General features: G+C 32.1%; 1 protein-coding gene across 1 annotated transcript in view; it reads left to right on the top strand.

The window, feature by feature from the left end:
- The first annotated feature begins 19,092 nt into the window (after positions 1 to 19,092).
- Positions 19,093 to 23,274, top strand: part of LOC110027438 (phosphatidylinositol 4-phosphate 5-kinase 1-like) — a 21,946-nt gene continuing 17,764 nt past the window's right edge. Inside the window, 1 exon segment of the mRNA XM_020728882.1 lies at positions 19,093 to 19,230. Coding sequence (XP_020584541.1) covers positions 19,093 to 19,230 — 138 coding nt within the window.

The raw sequence follows: 23,274 nt of genomic DNA, 5'->3' as shown, positions 1-23,274 counted from the left end.
GGCAGTCGTCGCGTTGCCGACATCAAATTATGCACCGTCTGCAGATCTTATTCACATTAAAGCAATCCTATAAAGGATGTCAGAGGAGGCCTGCCAATGAAGAAAGAAATATTGTGTTCAATATTTTATAATTAATACCTTCTCCTTTATAAAAAATAGGAGGGAAAGACTTTTGAATCTTTTTTCTCGCTCTCTCTCTCCCTCTCTATCTCTCTAAGGAGTTTTTGATATTTCTAAATGCCTCCATCAAGGATTACTGTTCATCTCTCTCCCGTCTCATTTTACCATAGCCACAGGAATCTTCTGCTGGATTGTATGATATCACGAATTATATGAGATCCTACGCCTCGAAATAGATTCAACATTTATAAAGCATTACATTCAAATAGTAGAAAATGGAATACACTAAAAATGAATAAAAAAATGATTTTTATTCTTGAAGAATTTGTTTAGAGTTTAGTGTTTCAGCTAATCAAGTTCCAAGATAGCTAAAGGACAAATTTTTAAGATAAATTACGTATAAATTTAATTTAACAAAAATAATACTTATTTATTTATTTATTTATTTATTTATAAACATACTAAGTCGAGCCGCATTTGCTCAATTTGGTGATTGATGCTTATTTTACAAAAGAATATTCTAAGAAGTTTAATTTAGAAGAAATGTAATTGATTTTTAATAAAGGAATATTTAAGCTTAATAAATTTTTATTTCAATTAAAATAACAGTTTTTTAAATAATATAATTTCAATAAAAATAACAAGTTGATCTTAAAAAACTCAATTCTAAAAGAAAAATTAATTTTGAATTTTTAAATTGAGTTTTTAAAAGTAAACATAATACTTTTATTAAAAAATTATTCAAAATTAAGTAAATTTATTATTTTAATTGAAAATCAAACTTATTAAACTTAAAAAAAATCCTTTTTTAAACATTAATTATATCTCTCCAAAATTCATCTTCTTAAAATATTCAATTTTTAAAAATAATTTTAAATTATAATTTAAAAAAATAATTTTATTAAATTTTGTCACGCAGACACCAGTTTGTGGTACACAGACATAATTTAATAAAATTATAACTTTGAATTATAATATAAATTATTTTTAGATGTTGAATACTTTAAGAGAATGAAAATTGGAGAAATGCAAGTATTTTTTAAAAAATGATTATTTAAGCTTAATAAATTTAAGTTTCAACTAAGAAATAAAAATATTTAATTTAAAATAAATTTTTAAATAATAGTTTTTTTTATAAAAATAGTATTTTTATTTTAAAAAACTCATTTTTAAAAGATAAATTAATTGAAAAAATTAATTTTTTTTTGAAAAAAATAGCTAAAAAACAACACCCTAGGAGCTTGTTAGTCAAATTTAACCTAATGTCTATTTAATTTTAATATAAAATACACTCAAAATATGTATTATTTAAAATTAATATTCAGACTTAAATTTGCTCGATGAAATACTTCTTTAAGAAAAAAAATAATTTAAAATTTAAAAATTAATATCTCTTTTAAATTATTTAACATATTATTTTTACTAAAATTTTTCTAATTAAAAAATTATTAAGAATTAAATAAATTTAGTTTTTAAATTAAAACATAAATAAATTTTTATTTAAAATTAATAATATTTTTCCAAAATATAATTTTTGAAGTATCTTATTTTTTAAAATAAGATTAAATTTTAATTTAATAAAGTAAATTTTATAATATTATGCTAGCAATTTGAATCGGATTGATGATTCTAGTGATATCATAGGATAGATTCTTTTTTAGGTTTGGTGGAAATTCTTCTCCTCGCTAGCATGTAGAAGCCTCAAACTCTATGTGAGTCCTATATGGAATCTTGTTAGTGAATTCATCTTGTTGTTTTAGTTTTGGGCAAGTTTGCCCCTTTTGCAGCCAATATTCATAAAAGAGAAAATTGATTTTATATGTTTCATAACACTAGAAATTTGAGGAACATATTTATTATTTATTTTCTTAGAATATATGCCAAATTTCTTTCAACTAAAAATATCTCTTTTATAGAGCAAGCGAGTGATTAGAAATGTTTTGGTCAACTAGTTGTCTTGTGTGAAGAACTAATTTTGTGTTATATCAAAAGTTTAATTGACTTTATTTTAAAGTGCTACTCATTTCCGACTTTTGATTTCATATAGTGCATAGACATGCACACATTAGATTTTTCATAATCTGAATCATATTCGAATGAGTTGCTAGGAGAAGTTTAGATTAGTAATCAAAATATGAATTTTGTTTCATAAAAAACAGAGTCATCAATAGTGCCTGAAGTTTTGCTAGAAGTTGTGATTGATAATAACAATGAAGAAGTTCTCGCTAAAAAAGGTAAGGAAGGGAAAGTAAACAATGTGGCAGTATTTTGTGGAGATGACATTTTATATTAAGGGGGTCTCGACTTCTTTTTAGCAATGCATATGTTGGCGAACAGAATTTCACAAATCTAAAACGAGAACTAATTTTCAACTACTACTACATATAAGAGAATGTGAACAAATAAAAACTTAGAGAACGCAAGCAGTTGTTTTTTCTAAAAAATGACAAAAATTGTTGTGTTTTATTTCACTTGGTGTTGATGCAGATGTTGAGATCTCAATGTTTCACAATCCAAAGAGCTATAATCAACAAAAAGTTAAAGAACTTATTTATAAAACAATAATAGTGCATGAATATCCATTCAATATTGTTTTGCTTACACAGTTTTACATTTTATTGAATGTCTTAAATCCAAATTATGAGAAAGTTTTAAGAAACAATAAAAAAATGATTGTATGGCGATTTATGAGTTTGAAAAAAAAAGTTGAAAAAATAATTTAAGGATGTTTATAGGCTTTCATTAACTTTTGATTGTTGGACATCCATTCAAACAATTGGAAACATGTGTCTAACCACTCATTATATTGATCAATCTTGGAATATTCAAAATGAATCTAAATTTCATTGAATTTGAGTCACCTCATACCGCTACATTCATTTATGATGTTATATGTGATCATTAATTGGATTAGAATATGCATGATAAGGTGTTTATTATCACTTTAGATGACATTAGTAATAATGTTGTTGTTGTTAGCTTGCTTAACTCAAATTTTATGACAAGAGAAAAATTACATTTTAAGGGGCACTTCTTTCATATTCATTATTGTGCTCACATATTAAATATTATGGTGCAAGTTGGTTTGAAAGAGATTCATGACATCACTCATAATGTTAGAGAGTCTGTGAAATATTTCAAGAATTTACTGGTAATGTTGCATAAATTTGTTGAGATATTTAAGTAAGTAGGGATATCAACATCAAAGAGTTTGTGCATTGATGAACATATAAGGTAGAACTCAACATACTTAATGCTTGAATATGCTCTTGTTTTTCCGAAGGTGTTCACTCACTATGCAGATCGAGATAACAATTTTAATTATTTGTCATCAAATCTAGATTGGGAGAAATACAAGAAAATAATTTTTTTTGTTATTTTTGATAATGTGACAAATATGATTTCTGGTTCTTTCTACCTTACCTCAATTATTTTTTTATCTACTATGATGCATATCAAGAACTAATGTTGGATGTGTCAACTTCATCAAATGAACATGACCCTTAGAACTAAATTTAATAAATATTGGGATGAGTGTAATTTAAATTTAATAATGTCTGTTGCAGCTATTTTAGACCCTTAGTTGAAAATAAAGTTAATGTGTTTTAGCTTTGTCAAGATATATACATCCGTTGGATTAGATTAGTAAATTCAACCAGTTGAATATATTATGTGGGAACTCTATAATAGTTATGCAAACGATATTGCTAGCTCCGGTTCTACAAGTGACAATTTATCTTCATATTCTCTAACTGGTTTAATTACTCCATAAAATTTTAATTGTATGCTTGCTCTTATTGATTTTGTTGTTTCATATGTTTCAGTTCAACATTCAAAATCAAATTTACAAGTCTATCTAAGGAGTGTCTATTTCTGATTAATAATGAACAATTTGATATTTTTGAGTGGTGGAAATTGCACACTCTCAAGGATCCTTACTTATCCAAAACGACTAAGGATATTTTGTCAATTCCAATAACGACAGTTATTTCAAAATTTGTATTCAATACTAGTGGGAGTGTTCTTAATGATTATAGAAGTCCACTCTTGACAAAGATAGTGAATTCACTAATATGCTCATTTAGTTGGATTATATCTCCCTGAGTTTTTCGAAATCTCTCTTGGTGATTTCTCTTACGAATTAGTTTTTATAGCATGTCTACTTATTCATCATATTACTAATATTTATAAATCTTTTGTACGAGCAAGAATTATTTGAAGAGAAACATCTTAAAGTGAATCTGCTTAAGCAAATAGAAGGAAGGTTCAAAGATTGAAGAAGCAATTTCATTTATATTTTTCATTGCATGCACTTTATTTTTATTTTGGATAATTATTATTCAATGGCTGGTTTGTTCAGCCATCTGTGTTGTACTTAATTATTTCTTGTCTGCTTCATACTGGTGCTAACTATTAATTTCTTGATTAGGGTAGCTATGATGGTTTGCTTATAATGTTCCTTGATTATGGCTTACAGTATTCAAGGCTTTAAATGTTCCTTGATTATTCTTAGGAACAATTTAGGATGTTCCTTTGATTATGCTGGTTTGCTTAGAATGTTTCTTGATATTTTTCTCTCATTGTCTTTAATTCATTTGAATGATGGTAAATTATTGCACTGACCAATTTGATGCCAGTTGATGAATCTACTGAAGAATTGGATAGCTACATTTATCAAACTATAAGGTTCTTCTCTTGTTTTTTTTTTGTTTTTTTTTAATATTTTGGATTATTTACATGCATACATACCAATCAATCCTTATATATTTGCTGGAAGGTTCAAAGACTGGTGGTATTTTTTACGTGATATGAATGATTTGGGTGGAATAAATGTAAAAAAAACAAAGTATAGTTGTTATATATGTGAATTCATGGAAATTGGTGGTGTGTATCTTAGTGCCACCACTATTTTTTAATTCGATTATGTTAAATTTTCTATTGGAGGGGAATTCACAGTTGATTTGTGCATCTATTTTACCTTTTCATGGAACATTGTAGAAAATTTTGAACTCTTAAGCATGTTATGATTTCTTTGAAAATTGAAACCAGACAAGCACTGGGTTATTTGGCTAACAGGGGCACTGAATCTAACATTTTATTTAGGTTGGTTATTCATGTTGTTGGGTTATCCTTAGCTTATGCTATTCTTAGCTTTTCATAGTACATTAAATACCTGGGGAGTAGCTTCTTTTATTATTAGCTTCTGTTATTCTTAGCTTAAATTGAAAAGCTTATGTTATTCTTAGATTTTCATAGTACATTAAATACTTGGGGAGTTACTGGGTTATTCTTAGCCAACAAGCTTATGTTTTTCTATTTTTAGGGTCTTATTTTTATAATAGTGAGTTAATTAATTACTATGGTGGTATTTTTTTTATTCTTTCTCAATTATAATGCTCCATTTATTATGTCTTATCTTAAATCATAATTTCTTTTAAATATGACATTTTATATATTCGCTAGTGTCTTGCTGAAAATGAAAGAATCCTTACTGCTTGATTGTTTATGTTGTCATCTTATTTGAATTGACTAATAGCTTTTCAATTTATTATGGATAAAATCTCTCATTTATTAGAGGCTATGATGATTACATTTTTCATGTTGTCATCTCGTGTATGCATGTTGTCATCTTAAAGCTTGGTTATTCATGGTGTCATCTGATTGTTTTCATCCCAATTGTTCATGTTGCCATCTTATTTGAATTGGTTGGAAGAATCCTTGCTACTTGATTTTCATTTGTACTTGTACAATTGTTTGGTTTACTTTGAGAATCTCATTATTTTGTTAAGAAGTTACTAAAGGCTATGATGATTACAATTAACAAAATCTCATTATTGGTATGTCAAATGTTTTTGCAACCAGTTTGAATATAAGAATAAATAAAATTGCTTAAGATTATTATTCTAACTCTTTTACACTTTGGAAGGCAACACCTATGCAAACCATAATGGAGGATTACAATAGTTTGTCTGGAATTTAAGTTGATGTTTTAGATATTAACTTTAATTTCACTATGCTTGGAAGACACATAAACTCTGCAAACTTATATTTGATTACATGAAAGGGATGAAAGAAGTTCATAAATTTGAGCCTCAATTAATAGTTACATCTTAACTCTCATTCTCGTTTCTAATTAGTTATTTTTTTTTTCTAATACATGAGTAAGAATTGCAGGTACAAGATCAATATAGGCTCAGATTGTCGAACAGAAAGGTCGAGGAATGAGTACAAAGTCATAGGATTTAAATTTAATATATATTTTTGAAATTTTTAGGTGTTTATAAGAAATAATTGTATGTATAACAAATGTAAAATGTGCAATACAATTTTTTTATTCATATTTGATTTTTATTTGAGAATTTACTTGTACGCTTGTTTAGATTATACGTTTTAAAATTTATAATAAATTTATTTTTTTTAGTGAAAGTAAAATTTTGAAGTAATATAATTATTTCGCCAAAAAATATTAATATTCTTATCGTGTAAAATTTTATATCAAATTTATTCTTTAAAATTTTTTTAGTTAATCAATTTTGTATGGTTTGAAATAAAAATATTAATGCAAACAATTTTATTACATAAAATTATTATTTAAATTTTTTTTTAAAAAAAATTATAATAATTTTATACTCTAACGAGTCAATTTTAAGTGAAATACGAACACAAATACATAAATTGAGCCGAACACGAATCAAATCCGAACTTACTCAAGCTTATGAATACATAGGAACTAACTGACATGCATTTAAATTTTTCTTATAATATTTGGTTTTAAGCTCTTTGATTGAAAAATTTTTTCTGTGCGGACTCCTAACGTAGCTCTACGTGCGGCGTACGGTATTTCTGAGTTACTTTCAGGTTATTTCTGGTTATTTTCAATAATTCCGAAATAACTCAGAAATAACCCGCGGTCTTTATTTTTGGGTTATTTCGGGATTATTTAAAATAACACCAGAAATAACCCTAAAAGCAACTCAGGAATAACCTGCACCGCATGTAGAGATACGTCAGGTGTCCAGACAGAAAATACATGCTTTTGAGCAAAACCGACGATAGTCATATGATTTGACTCGGGGAAGAAGTGCACCAAGTTCCAAAAATATAAACATAATATCATACGAATAAAAAAAAAAAAATAAAGTACAAGTAAAATAAAATAAAAATTCCCAGCGATATCTGCGCCTGGCATGGAACCTCGGGTCGCATTAATGAACACGTTGAAGGAGAAATCAAACAGAGCAAAAAAGTGATTATGAAGGATCTAGAGTAATAACTGTGAATTTCCTTCAATGTCGCTTAATAAATCAAAAAGGTGGGCCCCACACTACCCCCTAGAAATATTGGGCTAGACTTATAGCTAGGGACGCTAAATTTATGGCCTAGCTTAGGAAAAGGTATTGGGATTCTCATTATTTGCTAATTCTTATTATCACCGGCCCTACAAAACCATTAAATGGTCAATTCTAAGTTTTGCGGTTCCATTCGGTTATGTATTAGGGTTGGATATTTGTCAAAATTGGCTTCAAGTTGGGTTAGATTTAACAAAATAGGTAAAAAAAGATTTAATCTTGTATAATTCATGAACTCATATAATTTTAGAGAGATCTTGTGGAAGGAGGGAGAAAAAGCTAAGAGTTCTTCAATAGAGAGAGAGAGAGAGAGAGAGAGAGAGAGAGATGATAAAAAAGTCTAGTTAGGGTCTAGCGATTGCGAGGTCTACTATCTCCCTTTGTTTTCACCTTTTCTTCTTATTTATATGATATGAAGTCTATGTGCTTGTGTTGGATTCTAAAGAATAAAATAGAAAACTAGTTTATACTTGAGCTGGTTATTGTCGACAAAACTATTGGTGTGGATTGTGATGTTGTTAATAAATGATAATTTATATGTTGACAGACTGAAGTTCTCTTCCTTTTGTGTTGAAGAACTATTTGTTGAGCTTGGCAGTGTAGCCAAGTAGTTGTTGACGAGTTTTTGGGAATGTCCAGGCAGTTCGTGCGAGTTTGGAATAAATACTCGGATTGTGTGAGTGAGCTCGACTAGAAGAGGCCGCTTGAATATTAAGGCTTGATAAATTTAGTCAGAGGAACTCACAGGAATACTTTCGTGCTTTGGCGGTACTCGTGGGTAGGGTTGTTAATGAGTCGATTTCGAGTCAAGTTGGAGCAAACTTGAAAACAGCTCTAATAGATTGAGTTCAGATTGAAATCGGCTTGAAATTGAATCGAGCTCTATTCGACTCAAAATTGAAACAAGCTAGCTTAAATTTGAGTTATTTGGATCAATTCTAGCTTGAAATTAGCTCAATCCAGCTCAAAGTTAAAACAAAAAGGCTCAAAATGGGTTATTTGGATCCATTCCAACTCCAAATTGGCTCATAGCTCGTCATATCAATTTTATTTATATATAATTTTTATAGATAAAAAATACTTCGTTCTGATCTTGAGCCAGCTCGAGCCGATCCATGTAGAAATTAGCTTAAAAAAATACTAATATAAAGTTTTTTTGCTCATAGCTGGGCTCGTTTATTTTGATCTGATCTTGAACTAAGCTAACTTTGAATCAATAGTCAAGAGATTAACAATCTTTGAGCTAAATTCACAGTCTTTTTAGTGGGGTTCTTCTAGGCGACAATGAGCTCTCTAGCTTCACGTTCAAGAGTTTGGTTAACGAGTACGATTGATCTAGTCAGTGCTAAACCATTAAGTTCACGGCTAGTGGACTCAATCCATTAAGCCTATAAGGTCCATTTAGCACTTGGCTTTCCTGTTCTTTAAGGAAACTTATTTTTGAATATATTTTTACTTCTCTGATTCTCTTAGTTTTTTATAACATACAACGAAAAGAATGAGAGAATGACGAAATGAGAGAATTGATAACTTATGTTCATGCCTAGAGGGATGAGATGATCGCAATAGGGCCCTGCCCAATTAGGTTTGTTCGGAAACATTTCTATTCATATTCAATTGAAGTGATTCCATAACCAATAAGCTTTATGGACTATGCATTGAAGAATAGTCGCAAGAGTTTACCACTTAGCTCAGACTTCCCTTCCTCTCGAGGTTCAACTATGACTATGGGAAGTAATCGCAAGTATGCGCGTGAAAATCGAGAGTTCTAATATCTCCCTCCCTATTACAATTTTCTTTTTTATTTTTATGCTATGGTGCCTATGTACCCACATAGGGGTCTAAAGAGTAAAATATTAAACTAGGTTCTTGGGCCACATATAATATGGAGCATGAACATACTCGTTATCGAAAAAATTACTGGTGTGGATTTCCGTGTTATAAATGGTGATTTGTATGTTAAAAAATTGGAGCTCTCTTCCTTCTATCTTTAAGGCAATTTGAGCTTGGTCGTGTAGCCAAGTAGTTGTTGACAATCTTGGTGGGAAGGTCTAACAAATTCATGCGAGTTTGGAATAAGAACTCAGACAGTTTGAGCAAACTCAACTGAAAGAACTCACTTGAAGATTAAAAGATGATAAATTCATTTTGAGGAACTCTTAGGAATGCTGACATGCTTTAGAGATACTTGTGAGATCCTTCTGGTCGACAAAGAACTCTATAGCTTATCACATCCATATGTACGACTAACGGATATGATTGGCCTGGTCAGCGCTAGACCATTAAGTGCATGGTTGGTGAGCACAATCCATTAAGCCCACGAGGTTCATTTAGCACTTTAGCTTTCCTTCTTAAAGAAACTCATTTTCAGCCATACAATAAGATAGCAAAAATATTTTCATCTTTCAATAATAACTCAATAATAATAACAACAACAACAACAACAACAACATGTTATTGGTGGCACCAAAATCATTATAATTATAGAAAAGTATCAATTACGTATACATATATTTTAACATTATTCTATTATTCTTTAATCTTATTATTTGATTCATATTTCTTAATTATAAAATATCTAATACAGAGAAAATAAATTAAAAGCAGGGGGTGGGGTGCATATTATTTGTAATTAAGAGACGTTAATCGAATCTGATTGATCAGTTCATAATAATAGCAATGTTAGTTTTTTTGTACAAAAAAAAAAAAAACTAAGGTTTAATTCTAATTATAAAAAAAATTTGAGTAAGTAACATCTTCATATAAATTTTTAAATATACATAATGACACTAGAGGTAATATTTAGCACATTTAGAATTTTAATTTCTTTTTAAAACATTCTTTTGTTTTTAATTATTTATATTCTAATTTTATTTATTTATTTTGATATATATACATAAAATTGTACCAAGATTGATAGTTTTATATCCATAGAAAAATGAGAATATATTTTAAATTTAATAATCTCTCTTTAATTTTCTTCTTCCTCTAAATTCTTGCTCACTACACTCTAGTACATGTTGGCATGCTGCCCAAATCTATCCATGGATCTACCCTTCTAAAACTTAATGCACCACAACAAGTTTGTTGTATATTTCATAGAGATGCTTGGTGACCTTTTCTTGTTTAGTCAATGAACACATCTGCTTTACCTTAAAAGCATTTGAAGCACTCATCAATACAATCCCTTACATGGAGTTTTTAGAATCTTGATTATTGCTCACAAGTGTCTATGAAATTAAAATCGATCATTTTAAAAAATTTTTATATGAATATTTATAGCAACCCAAACCTTCAAATGAGAGCTCATAAAACATTATTGTCATAAAACATGAAAGTAATCAAAGTTTTTGGCTATGATGAATAAATTTTCACTAAACAACTTCTCTTGTCAAACATCTATTTTATTTTCTATCTCATTTCTTCCATTATTCTACTTTTTATCCTAGAAAGATCTAATGATTTTTTTGAGTAAGATTTGCACTTCTCCATAAACAAATATAAACTTAATATTCTTTAAGTTGCATTGAGTATAAACTAATACTAAGTACTAAAAAAAGTATAGTAACATGATGAAGATGGGCAACCAACGAGCAAATGACAGACATGGACTAATGGCAGATGGCATTTTCAAGCAGACAATAGTGGTGACAATGACAAGTTGTGGTAGATTACAACGGTGATAACATTGAGTGGCGTGCAGAAGGGACAGACGTGTGGTCGGTGGCGGGCAATGGCCAATGCCATTAGTGGTGGTAGGGGGTGGCTACCACTGACAACCCTATATATAATGAGGTGCGATTGGAATTAGTTCAAATCTAAAAAATTCTAAATACATTGCAAATAAACTAAGGAAAGAATTTTAAATATATTATTAATTTACATTGCATTTGGATATCTTTCAAACAAATGCAAGAATTTTCAAAATCCATGCGAAGGAATGCAATGCACTCTTTTTGTAGTTAATCGAACAACCCTTAAGACAAAAGTGACTACCCCTAAAATATAAATTTTTGTCATATGATAAGATTCATATCATGTAAAGAATGAGTTTATCCTAGTTGGTGAGTTTAAATGATTATCCTCATGAAAACAAAAAGTATATATTCACCCAAAGTGATAACTTATATAAGGATATATCAATGAAAAAAAGTCAAATAAAAATTAGGAGAGCTATAGAAAAAAATATTCTTATGAAATTTATTTGCATAAGTATCAATGAACCAAAATAATCATTCAAACCTTAAAAGTGTATTTAGCTCAATACGTTTATGTTGAAAAATATTTGAAAGCTTATTACCTTTATTTTGAAAAATATTTGAAGATGTAGAAACAAGTAACAAATAGAATAAAAAAAATCATTCAATCTCTAACTATTAGATATGGCTCATAAACCATAAAGGGACAGATTCTGGAGCAGAGCGGAAGATTTTGTCCAAATCAGGGGAGTTTCCTTATGTGGGTTGGGGGTGAGGTACATTGGTAATTTGGTAATTACATATTATACTTCAGGGTTTTGTAGGGTTATAAATAAGCTTGTATGTAACCCTAGGTGTTACCCCAAATTCTGTAATCTCTTTTCTGAATATTAAAAAGAATTTTCCGCTCTGCTCCCGAGGACGTAGGCATCTTTGCCGAACCTCATTAAATCTTTGTGTTCTTCTGGATTTGTGTCGATTTTTGTTTTTTTTCGCCCTAATTTTTCAACAAGTGGTATCAGAGCCTAGTTCATGGGCAGGAAAAAGATTCGGCGGCGGAGGAAGAGCAGGGTGCGGGTTTCGCGAATCTCAGCAACTCGCGACGCTATTTGCGGCTGCGTGAGGAGTTTTTTTTTGCGACAAACTCCGGATCGAGGGCTTCAGATTCGGCACAGTGCTTCTTCCAAGAAGGTGCGACTTTTCAGAACTTCTTCTGCTTCCGCAAGTAGTTTCGGACGATTGGTGTTAGAAGGTGGAGGCATTGGGTGGAAGAGGCTGGATTCACGAGAGAAGTCGACGTAATCAGGAGGCTCGGTTCACGCTTCGGAGGCTGCTGGGCGAACAAACCAGGAAAGATTGGAAGAATATTCCTTCAGAAGATTTTTTTTTCCTTTGCTGAAATTATTTCCTTTGCTGGAGGCTAAGAGGAAATAGAAGGAATCTTTATTTCTTTTGCTGGAGGCAGAGAGGAAATATAAGGAATATTTCAGCGGAGAGGAAATTATTTGTTTTGCTGGAAAAATTGGAAGGTAGGGAATCTCTAGAGAAAGGAAATGTTTAATTAAAGAAAATATTTAATTAAGGAAATTTAATTAAGATTTTATTTGCTGAAGGCTGCGGGAAAAATGAAAGTTTTTGAAATTCAATTAATTAAAGAAAACATTTTTATTAATTGGGACTTAATTAAGAAAATATTTCAATCTTTTCTTTAAAAAAAATAAATCTGTTGTTTTTTTGGAAAACTTAATTAAGTCAACTTAATTGAGGGAATTTTTTAATCCTTCTTTCTTTTTGAAAAGATTATGAGCAAGAATTTGCAGAATAATTTATTATAGGATCAATTTTAAATGACAACTTCTTGAGCAAAATTTGAGGTGGTGAAGTTCGATGGAACTGGTAACTTCAGATTGTGGCAAATAATAGTAAAAGATTTGTTGGTTCAATAAGGAATCTTAAAAGCTTTGCGGGCAGCAAAACCAGATGTCATGGAGGATGAAGAATAGGAAGAATTGCAACAACAAGAGGCAGCAACTATACGCTTATGTCTGACAGATGAAGTTATGTATCATGTGATGAATCTGAAATCTCCAGGGGAGATATGAAAGAAATTGGAAACTCAGTTTATGGTTAAATCTCTGACAAATAAATTGTAACGGAAGCAAAAGCTGTATGAGCTGAAGATGTAAGAAGGTTCTGATCTGCCATAACATGTTAATGACTTCAATCAAATAATCACAGACCTGTCATGGCTTTTTGTGAATATTGAGGATGAAGACCGAGCAATGATTCTGTTGTATTCACAGTCTTCTTTCTATGAACACCTGGTGACTACTCTTACACACGATAAAGAAACTATGAAAGCTGATGAGATTACTGTAGCATTGCTGGCTCACAACCAGCGGAAGCTGAATGCAGGGGAATGCTCTCACGGCGACAGTTTATATGTTAAGAGTAAGCAGGATCGTGGAAGGAAGAGAGAGAAAGAGGGTTTTAGACGGCAAAATTCTAGATCCAAGTCCAAAGGTAAAAAAACAATTCATTGCTACAATTTCAAGGAGTCAGGTCATATGAAGAGAGATTGTCTAAAGCTCAAGAAACAGACTGGGGAGAAAAGTGATGGATCATCAAAGTCTGTAAATGTGGTGCAGAGTGATAATTCAGATTGCAGTGATGACGATATGCTTTCAGTTTTATCAACTCAGTTCATAGATACATGAATTCTCAGGATGCTCTTATCACATAACACATAATAAGAAGTGGTTTACTTCATACAGGTCAACTAATTCTAACTTAGTTTATTCAGGTGATAATAGATGCTGCAATATTATATTGTTGGTATTCCTGAATTCATGATTAAGATGCATGTTGACACTGTTATAACATTATGTGATGTCAGACATATTTCAGATCTGAAGAAGAATTTGATTTTCTTAGGCACTTTACATAGAAATTGTTTCATTCCTAAGGCAGATGAGGATAGGGAAACCATCAGAATTATTAAGGGTGCACTGACTGTGATAAAAGGAAAGTTAACTGCAGGTAATATTTACAAACTGTTGGGGAGTACAGTTGTAGGTGAAGTTCATTCTATGGAGTCAGATGATGATAGTATAAAGCTATGACATATGTGTCTCGGTCATCTCAGTAAACATGGGATGACAGAATTGCATAGAAAAAATCTATTGCATGGTGTTAAAAGTTGCAAGCTCGATCTTTGTAAGTTCTGTGTTCTTGGAAAACAAACTAGAGTCAGTTTTATGATGGGAAAACATAAAACTGAAAGGATTCTTGATTATGTGTATTCTGATGTATGGGGCCATACCAGGGAATCATCATTGGGAAGATTACAGTATTTTGTTACTTTTATTGATGATTTTTTCAGGAAATTTTGGGTGTATTTCTTCAAGTAAGAATCTGAAGTCTTCTCTAAATTCATACTGTAGAAAGCTGAGGTGGAGAACCAAATTGGCAGATAGATCAAGTATTTGAGATCTGATAATGACACAGAGTACACAGATTGACAATTTCAGAAGTTCTGTGAGGAGCATGGGATTCAGAGGCATTTTTTTAGTGCGCAAAACACCACAGCAGAATGATTTGGTAGAAAGAATGAACAAGTCCTTAATTGAAAGGGAAAAATGTTTGAGTCTGAATGTAGGGCTTCCTAAGAGATTCTGAACAGAGGCTATGAATATAACATTTTATCTCATCAATAGATCACCTCAGGAATTGTTGGGTGACAAGGTCGCAGAAGAGGTATAGACAGGTAAACCAGTTAAGTTTGATCATTTACGGATTTTTGGTTGTCATGCTTATGTGCATATACCAGGAGATGAAATATCAAATCTTGATGCAAAATCTAAGAAGTGCATCTTTCTGTGCTATAAGAAAGGTGTGAAAGAATACAAGTTTTGAGATCCGATTGCAAAGAAGATGGTGATCAGCATATATGCAATTTTTGATGAACTTTAATTTTTGATGAACAGTCCATGTTACAACATAATCAAGACAAAGTGCAAGGGAACAGTTCCAATTCAGATGCAGTGCAGATGGATTTAGAACAACATCTAGAAACAACTGAGAGAGTTGAATGTTCAAACCCAACACCTGGTGATTCCATTCCAGATGATCTGCAAAATTATAATCTAGCCAGAGATAGACATAGACGCACCAATATAAGACCTCATAACAGATTGGGTTTTGAAGACTTCGTCTCTTGTGCACTTCTCATCAGCAGCGATGATCCAACCACTTTTCAAGGAGCTATCACTAGTAAGGAGAAAGAGAAATGGATGGCTGCAATGATTGAGGAGATGAAGTCTTTGCAAAAAAATCACACTTGGGAGCTAGTTCAGCTTCCTGAGGGAAAGAAGGCTATTTGGTGCAAATGGGTGTACAAAAGAAAACCAACAATATCAGAAAAAGAAGGGAAAAAATTCAAAGCTTGACTGGTAGCAAAGAGATTTTCACAGCAGAAGGGAATAAATTATGATGAAATCTTTCTCCTGTGGTCAAACATACTTCAATCAAGACAGTGCTTGCATTAATAGCCATTTGGGATTTGCATTTGGAGCAGATGGATTTTAAAAACTGCTTTCTTGCATGGTGATCTAGAGGAGCAGATTTACATGGAGCAGCCAGAAGGGTTCACTCAACCTGGACAGGAGAATCTGGTTTGTAGGTTAAAAAAATCGATGTATGGGTTGAAACAGTCTCCAAGACAATGGTACAAGCGGTTCGACTGCTACATGATTCAGATTGGCTACAAGAGATGTGAGTATGATTATTGTGTTTATGTGAAAAGTCTTGATAAGCGTTCTATTATTTTTCTGTTGTTGTATGTTGATGATATACTGATTGTTGCAAAGAATTTGAATGATGTCTGTGGTTTGAAAGCTTTATTAAGACAAAAATTTGACATGAAAGACTTGGGTCCTACGAAGAAGATTCTTGGAATGGAGATTCATCGAGATAGAGGCTCAGAACGATTATGTTTATCTCAACGAGGCTTTGTTGAGAAAGTGCTGGACATGTTTGAGATGAGCAAAGCAAAGCTTGTAAGCACTCCTTTGGCAAATCATTTTAAGCTTTCTTTAAAACAGTGTCCTAAGACAAATACAGAAATCAAAGACATGATAAAGGTTCCATATGCCAGTGCAGTTGGCTGCTTGATATATGCAATGGTATGTGCTCGTCCTGATTTGGTTCATGTTGTTAGTCAAGTTTGCAAATACATGTCTAAACTTAGAAGCCGACATTGGGAAGCAGTCAAGTGAATTTTTTAGGTATCTGAAGGGTACTGTAGGACATGAAATTATTTTTGGCAGTCATCAAGATGATCCTTCAGTTGTGGGGTACGTTTATTCTAATTATGCTGGTGATTTGGATGACAGAAGGTCTACATTTAGGTATGTGTTTACTCTTGGTGGAGGGCTATATGTTGGAAATCAGCAATTCAATCTATTGTGGCATTATCTGCAACTGAAGCTGAGTACATGGCAGTAGCTGAGCAGTAGCTGAGGATACGAAAGAAGCCTAATGGCTTGCTGGGCTAGTAAAGGAACTGGGCTTCGAGCAAGGTAGAGTTCAGTTGCATTGTGACAGTCAGAGTGATATTTATCTGGCTAAGAACCAGCTGTACCATGCAAGAACCAAGCGCATTGATGTCAGGTATCACAAGATCAGAGAAGTGATTGCTTCTGGTGAGATACTATTGCAGAAGGTTCATACTAATGAAAATGCAGCTGGTATACTGACTAAGCTAGTTACTATCAACAAGTTCTTGCATTGCTTGGACTTGTTAAATGTTTGCAGTTGCTAGAGAAGCATGGTGGCCCAACCTACTTCTGGTATGTAAGAAACTCCACGACGTATTTCTTCTAAGGAGCTAGATATTCGCTAAGGTGGAGATTTGTTAGATATGAGCAGTGCAAAGCTAAAGATTCTGTCCAAATCAGGGGAGTTTCCTTATGTGGGTTGGGGGTGAGATACAGTGGTAATTTGATAATTACATATTGTACTCTAGGATTTTCTAAGGTTATAAATAGCCTTGTATGTAACCCTAGGTGTCACCTCAAATTCCGTAATCTCTTTTCTGATATTTGAAAGGACTTCACCACTCTGCTCCCGAGGACGTAGACATCTTTGCCTAACCTCGTTAAATCTTTGCGTTCTTCTGAATTTGTGTCGATTTTTGTTTTTCTTCGCCCTAATTTCTCAACACTAACTCAATTGTTGGGTGGAAGATTTGTAGGTTTATTATGAGAAATTGTCAGATTGATAATTTTGTTTTATGTTAATGATTCTTTTTATCTTCTTATAAATCACTTTTTAAGGATATAAGAGAATAGGAAAATTAAATGTACATTTAAATTTTCGGTAGGCTTGGTTCAAGCCAATATAATTCAAGGTTTAAAGTAGACAGTTTGACAAGAATGATAAAATTAGGGCCTCTTTAGATTCATTATAGACTTCAAAGGTTCAATATGAACTCATCAATGATGTTGAATGCATCTGAATCATTACAAAGTCCCCAAAATTATAGTGAACTTGCTAATCATAATAACACATTGGTAAGGTCGAACTTGAATTATTCACTTTAAACTTATTAATTACGTTGAACTCATCAAAAGCATATTGAACTCATTAAGGTCATGGTGCACTTGCTAAAGGCCAATGTGTAATTTTAAAGAACCATGGTGTGCTTACAAAATGTTGTTATCCCTCAAAGTCAAATTTCACCCACTAAGAATTATAATTGACTCACTTAAATTCCTCAAGGGGTTGCTTGTGATAGTTGCAACTTCTTATAAAATAACTGTGAAGCTGCTGAAAGATAATATAATGTTCAAAAAGTTGTGATAGCTATTATAATTTTTTTTTTAAAATTTTGAAAAGTCAAACTGCAGCAAGAAAACTGTCTTCGCATCAAATCAGGATCGGTTGGAAAACACTGATGTCAGCGACAGCTTTTTGAAAAAATAGTCCAAATACAATTTTTCTAAACAGACAAAACTACGATGCGACGCCGCATCACCGCCCCAAACCTTCAGGTTGTTAAAAATCCATTGTCCCCAATGGATAATCTCCTCAAAAAGCCCACAATCTCATCCATCTAGTTAATAAATCCTTCCAAACGCTCCCTTAATAGCTATCCACGTGTATGTATTCCCTTTGATATTTTTCACATGGACATCTCATGTCAACATGTTATTTAAATTACAAGCATAAAATGCAGAATATCACTACCACGGACAAAAATAAAATATTTAAACATCAAAATTTGAAATAATATACTAAAACCCCATGCCCTGTCACGTACTCATACATCAAAATAACCTCAAAATATCTCATCAGGGGTGTAAACCAGCCGAGACCAGGCTTAGCTCGTGTTCGGCTCATTTATATTTCGAGTTCAAAAAGTGTGTTTGTGTTCGGCTCTAGCTAGCCAAACACGAGCCGTTCATGAACAAAGAATCGTTTTGACAACCCTAATCAAGTAGTCATAAGATGTTAAGTATTCGGACAATATTTAAACTATCATTTGAATCTAATTTAATAATTTTTATTATATTTCTTAATTAATACTTTTAATTGACTATAAATCTTTGTAGCCTTGTAGTCAATTAAAATTTTTAAAAATAGTAGTAGTATTTCGAGTCAAAACGAGTCAAACGTGAACGATATTATTCGTGTTCGGCTCATTCGGCTCGTTAGATTAGCGAAAGAGCCAAACACGAGCTGTTCACGAACAAAGAGACGTTTTGACAGACCAATCAGTAATCACCCCAAATAACCATAGCAAAAATTGATGTAGAACCAAGAAAAAATACAAAATTTTTGAATTTCCCGAAATACCCTCGTTTCACGTGAGTAAATTGCACGCCTCTCCCTTCCCTTTTGCGGATTCTTTCCTGAATCAAGACATGTTACAGCGAAGCGCATCCCGTGACGGGCGACCGCCGTTATCCTTAGCTGCCATCGCGGTGCCTCCGGTCACCGCTCGTCCTCCGGCTATTTCGCTGGGAGACACGTGGAGGTTCCGCTATTCTAAGTACGAGACCGTGACGGGACCACTCATCTTTTAACGCGAATCGAGGGACTATTTGGGTATTTCGTAATACGATCTTTATGTATTTATACATCTAACGACCAAGTTTTGATGTTTTTATTTATAGAGCTGAAATGATGTATTTCATTTTTATAAAACCAGTAAAAATAATATTTGTATACAATTTAGATATTAGAAAGATAAATTTATAAAAACTATATGGTTTGTATGCATTTGGCCCCTTTTTTTAGGTGAATGAATTACTATAAATTTATTTGTCTCAACAAATATTTATAAAATAGAATTTTTTAAATTATATTTTTAAAGAATAAAATAATAGATTGGATGAGTTTTAAGTTTGGTAGTCAAAACAATTTGTTGTTCGTGAAAAACTTTTGTTCTATTCGTCTGTTAAATTAACGAGTTGAATACAAAGACTTTTTGTGCTCTATATGAAAACAAGCCAAACTCGAACAAGATTTGTTTGTTCATATTCGGCTCGTTTTAGCACAAAATTACTCATCAACTATATATATATTAAAAAGAAAGATATAATTGCAAACTATTATACGAGCCCCAACCATTTTTCATGCGCCAAATAATTAGAATAGCATGCCCTATACTCGGGGGGAATCGAACCCCAGTCCATAGAGGACTTACAACTGACAAGCAGATGTCCGACCAGTTAATCAAAGTACGTGGCAATACTACAAAGATTTATAATAAATTAAAATTATTAATTAAGAAAGTAGAATTAAAATATTTTAAATTATATTTAAATGATGTTTTAATCTAAACAATAAGATTAAATTTTTTCTCAAACCCTTAACATCCTACGACTGTGTGATTAGGATTGTCAAAACGACTCTTTATTTGCGAACAACTCGTGTTTAACTCGCTAAGCAAATTAGCCGAACAATAACAGATTTTCTGTGTTCGAAATATAAATGAGCCAAACACGAGCAATAATATTTTTTTAATAAGCTGAACACGAGCTAAGCCTAGGCTAGCTAGTCTTCAGCTGGTTTTACAAGCCTAATTTTAAGAATGAATTTAATTTTATAAAATTAAAATAGAAACATGTGCGCCATTAATTTTAAATCATTTTAGCACGTAAAATACTTATTAAATTACTCTTAAGAATAAATCCTCCTTAGGAAACATTCGATGTATTTAAAGTGAGATTTTGGAACATTAAATGTTTGTATCAATAATAAAGATTTATTAATTACTGTTTTTTTCCTTTACATCAAAAAAGTTCAGCAATAATTCAGACTAGATCGTAAAAAATATATTAAAAAATGATTTAAAAACTAAATTCATATCAATTTTCAAGTAATTTCTTCTCAGAGTAGTGCTACTTAGGGCCCGTTTAGGGCAACAGCTTATCTATTTCAGGATAAACAACTTATCCTGAAACCCAAATACTGTAGGCAACGTTTTCAAAAACGCGCAAACCAAACGATTAGGCGAACGCCGCCGCACTTATAAGCTGCCACAAACGGACCTTTAATCGAAAAATTGAATCGATAATATTAGAGTAATGGTTGGTTAAAAACGCCGCCGCACTTATAAACTGCCCCGAACGGAATATTAGAGTAATGGGTGGAGTTGACTCTTTTACCTTTTATTTTTACTTTTTTATCTTTTTATTTTTTGTGCAAAATGGAGGCTAGATTTTTTAATTTTTTATTTATAAATATACCTTGTTATGTAAAAAAATTAGTGGTTGTGTTGTGTCCAGATTTGCAGCGACTCAAATGGTGGAAATTTAGAGAGATAAACATATAAAATTCACTTTTTTCTTCTGACCTGCGTTTCTCTGCACGACAATACATGGTAATGCATAAGATATTCTTCAAATTTGTCTACTTCTTAGAACAGATAATTCATTAAGTTTGGTTCTTCTCAATATTGGATAGATTAATCAATATTACTTAACAAAACTAACCAACAACACCAAATAATTATATGGTCCAATTAGATGATTGGATGATGTACAAATTTTATGAGTTTTTAGTCAAATCTAGTTGTTCAATGAGAAGAGTCGAATGGGCCTAAGCATTTTTTTTTATTTTAACATCATTAAAGCATTCATACATCCAAAAACCTCTATAAGAACGAAGAAATCTTTCTGGATCGTCCAATAGAGTGGCTGATTATGATGACATTTATAGAAAATGTTGTACTCAAAATTTTTAAATAGAACCACACTCTTCACATGAAAGAGATAAGCTTGAATCTAAAGGATAGATTCAATAGAGCTCTGATGATGGGAGGATACTTGAGCTATATCTGTCCACTACCGTCAGATTGCCACCACTAGGCTATTACCATTGTCATACAACCATTGTCTGGCAATATATAGTTGTCAGATTTCCACAAGTACTCTTGCCTAGCTAACACCGTTGAATTATCATAGTCATTTTATCACCCCCATTGTTGTTGAGCTATTGTCACACATCAACCGAGATATAATCACCACTGCTAGATCATTGTGCCCATCCATCTTTATTAATTCATCATTATCGAGACAATGCCACCTAACCACCATGGCCAACCACATTCATCATATCACGAGCACTCGTCCAACATCAATGAACTTTTGTTATATGTGCATCACATGACAAATATCATCTGATCTTTTTTATGAAGACTACTATTGCTTGAACTTAACTACATAGCCTCAATCACCCAACCGCAGTCATTCAACCACAGTCCCACATAAGCAAATGAATGATCTCCTTCTCGATATTACTGTTCTTTGAGTTTTAACATCTGACTATAACTATTCAACTTTTAGTGCATAACTATAATTGTTAATCTTCATATATCAGTTGTAGCTCTGTGGCTTGCATAATGAAACTAAAATCCTAAATATTCATCACTTAACTATGTTAGCTTAAAACCGCTACACAACATTTGTCATCCAATTATAGTCATTAATAACAACCATCCATATTCAACCACTTGACATCTATCACTTGATGCTCAAAATGCTATGAAGCACTGTTGACCTCACTTTTGGTTGAGGTTTAGAAACTTCTTTAGTAGCCTAGGTCTAGCCATAGGACTTTCCTACTGACTAGTCTTAGAAAACTAGAAAAGGTACCCTCACCATTAGAAACTAAAAAAAAACTCTTCTCTTTACTCAACTTGAAGTTTCACATATTGATCCTAACCTCTTACAATTAGTAGGTAAGATCATTATGAGAAAACTCAAGAAGAGTTCCTATAGGACTACTTGGCCTTAGGATTGACCCTAGGTGTTGGTTTGGAGTTAAGGTACACAATATCCCCACAATACCCTGGCTAAAACCAATACATAAGAACCCAAAATGAGGATTTCATTGATCCATAGTTCATTTAGAATCGATATCTATCTAATTCTACTTGAAATGCTCATCTTAGGTCTTTTTCCCCAGACACCCCCAAATTACCTAAATGCCCTTGGGACCCTCCTTTAACCCAAAATCCCAAAAATTCTAAAATTCTCAAAAAATTTCAATAAATCCAAAATATTCCCAATTTTATTTCTTTCAACTACCACATGACCCAATTTGACCAATTTGACAATCTTTAACCAAAATTCTCAAATTGCCTATCTTTAACCCAAAATTCCCCAAATCCATCCCAAATGTCTATCAATTTGATCTTAATTGACCGCAATTCCCATCCTAAACTCAAATTCACTTTTGATATGACCAAACTAAACCAAATCCAGGCTCAATTGGTCTATGATTTGAGCTCAATTTTGACTTGAGTCAAAACCCCAATCTTGACCATAAGACTTAATCTCATTCAATTGAACCTATAGCCTAGTCAATTGGTCTAAATTAATATTGCAAAATCTTTACAACATTCTTACACATCAAAATTAACCATCAATTGGCCTTGATGAAGCCTCAAATCCATTTGATTTTGGCCTAAATCCAAAATTCCCAAAATTAGCCCCAATATTGGCTAAAACTCCAAAGCTCAACAATTGAATGCCTTAGACCTCAAATTGGCATCCAATTTTTGTTGAAAATCCTTTATAAGGTCATTTGTGACCAAA

Source organism: Phalaenopsis equestris, unplaced genomic scaffold (assembly GCF_001263595.1).
Source record: "Phalaenopsis equestris unplaced genomic scaffold, ASM126359v1 Scaffold000428, whole genome shotgun sequence".
NCBI lineage: Eukaryota > Viridiplantae > Streptophyta > Magnoliopsida > Asparagales > Orchidaceae > Phalaenopsis > Phalaenopsis equestris.
The sequence above is the reverse complement of the archived record's forward strand: the minus strand, read 5'-3'. Positions and strand labels throughout refer to the sequence as shown.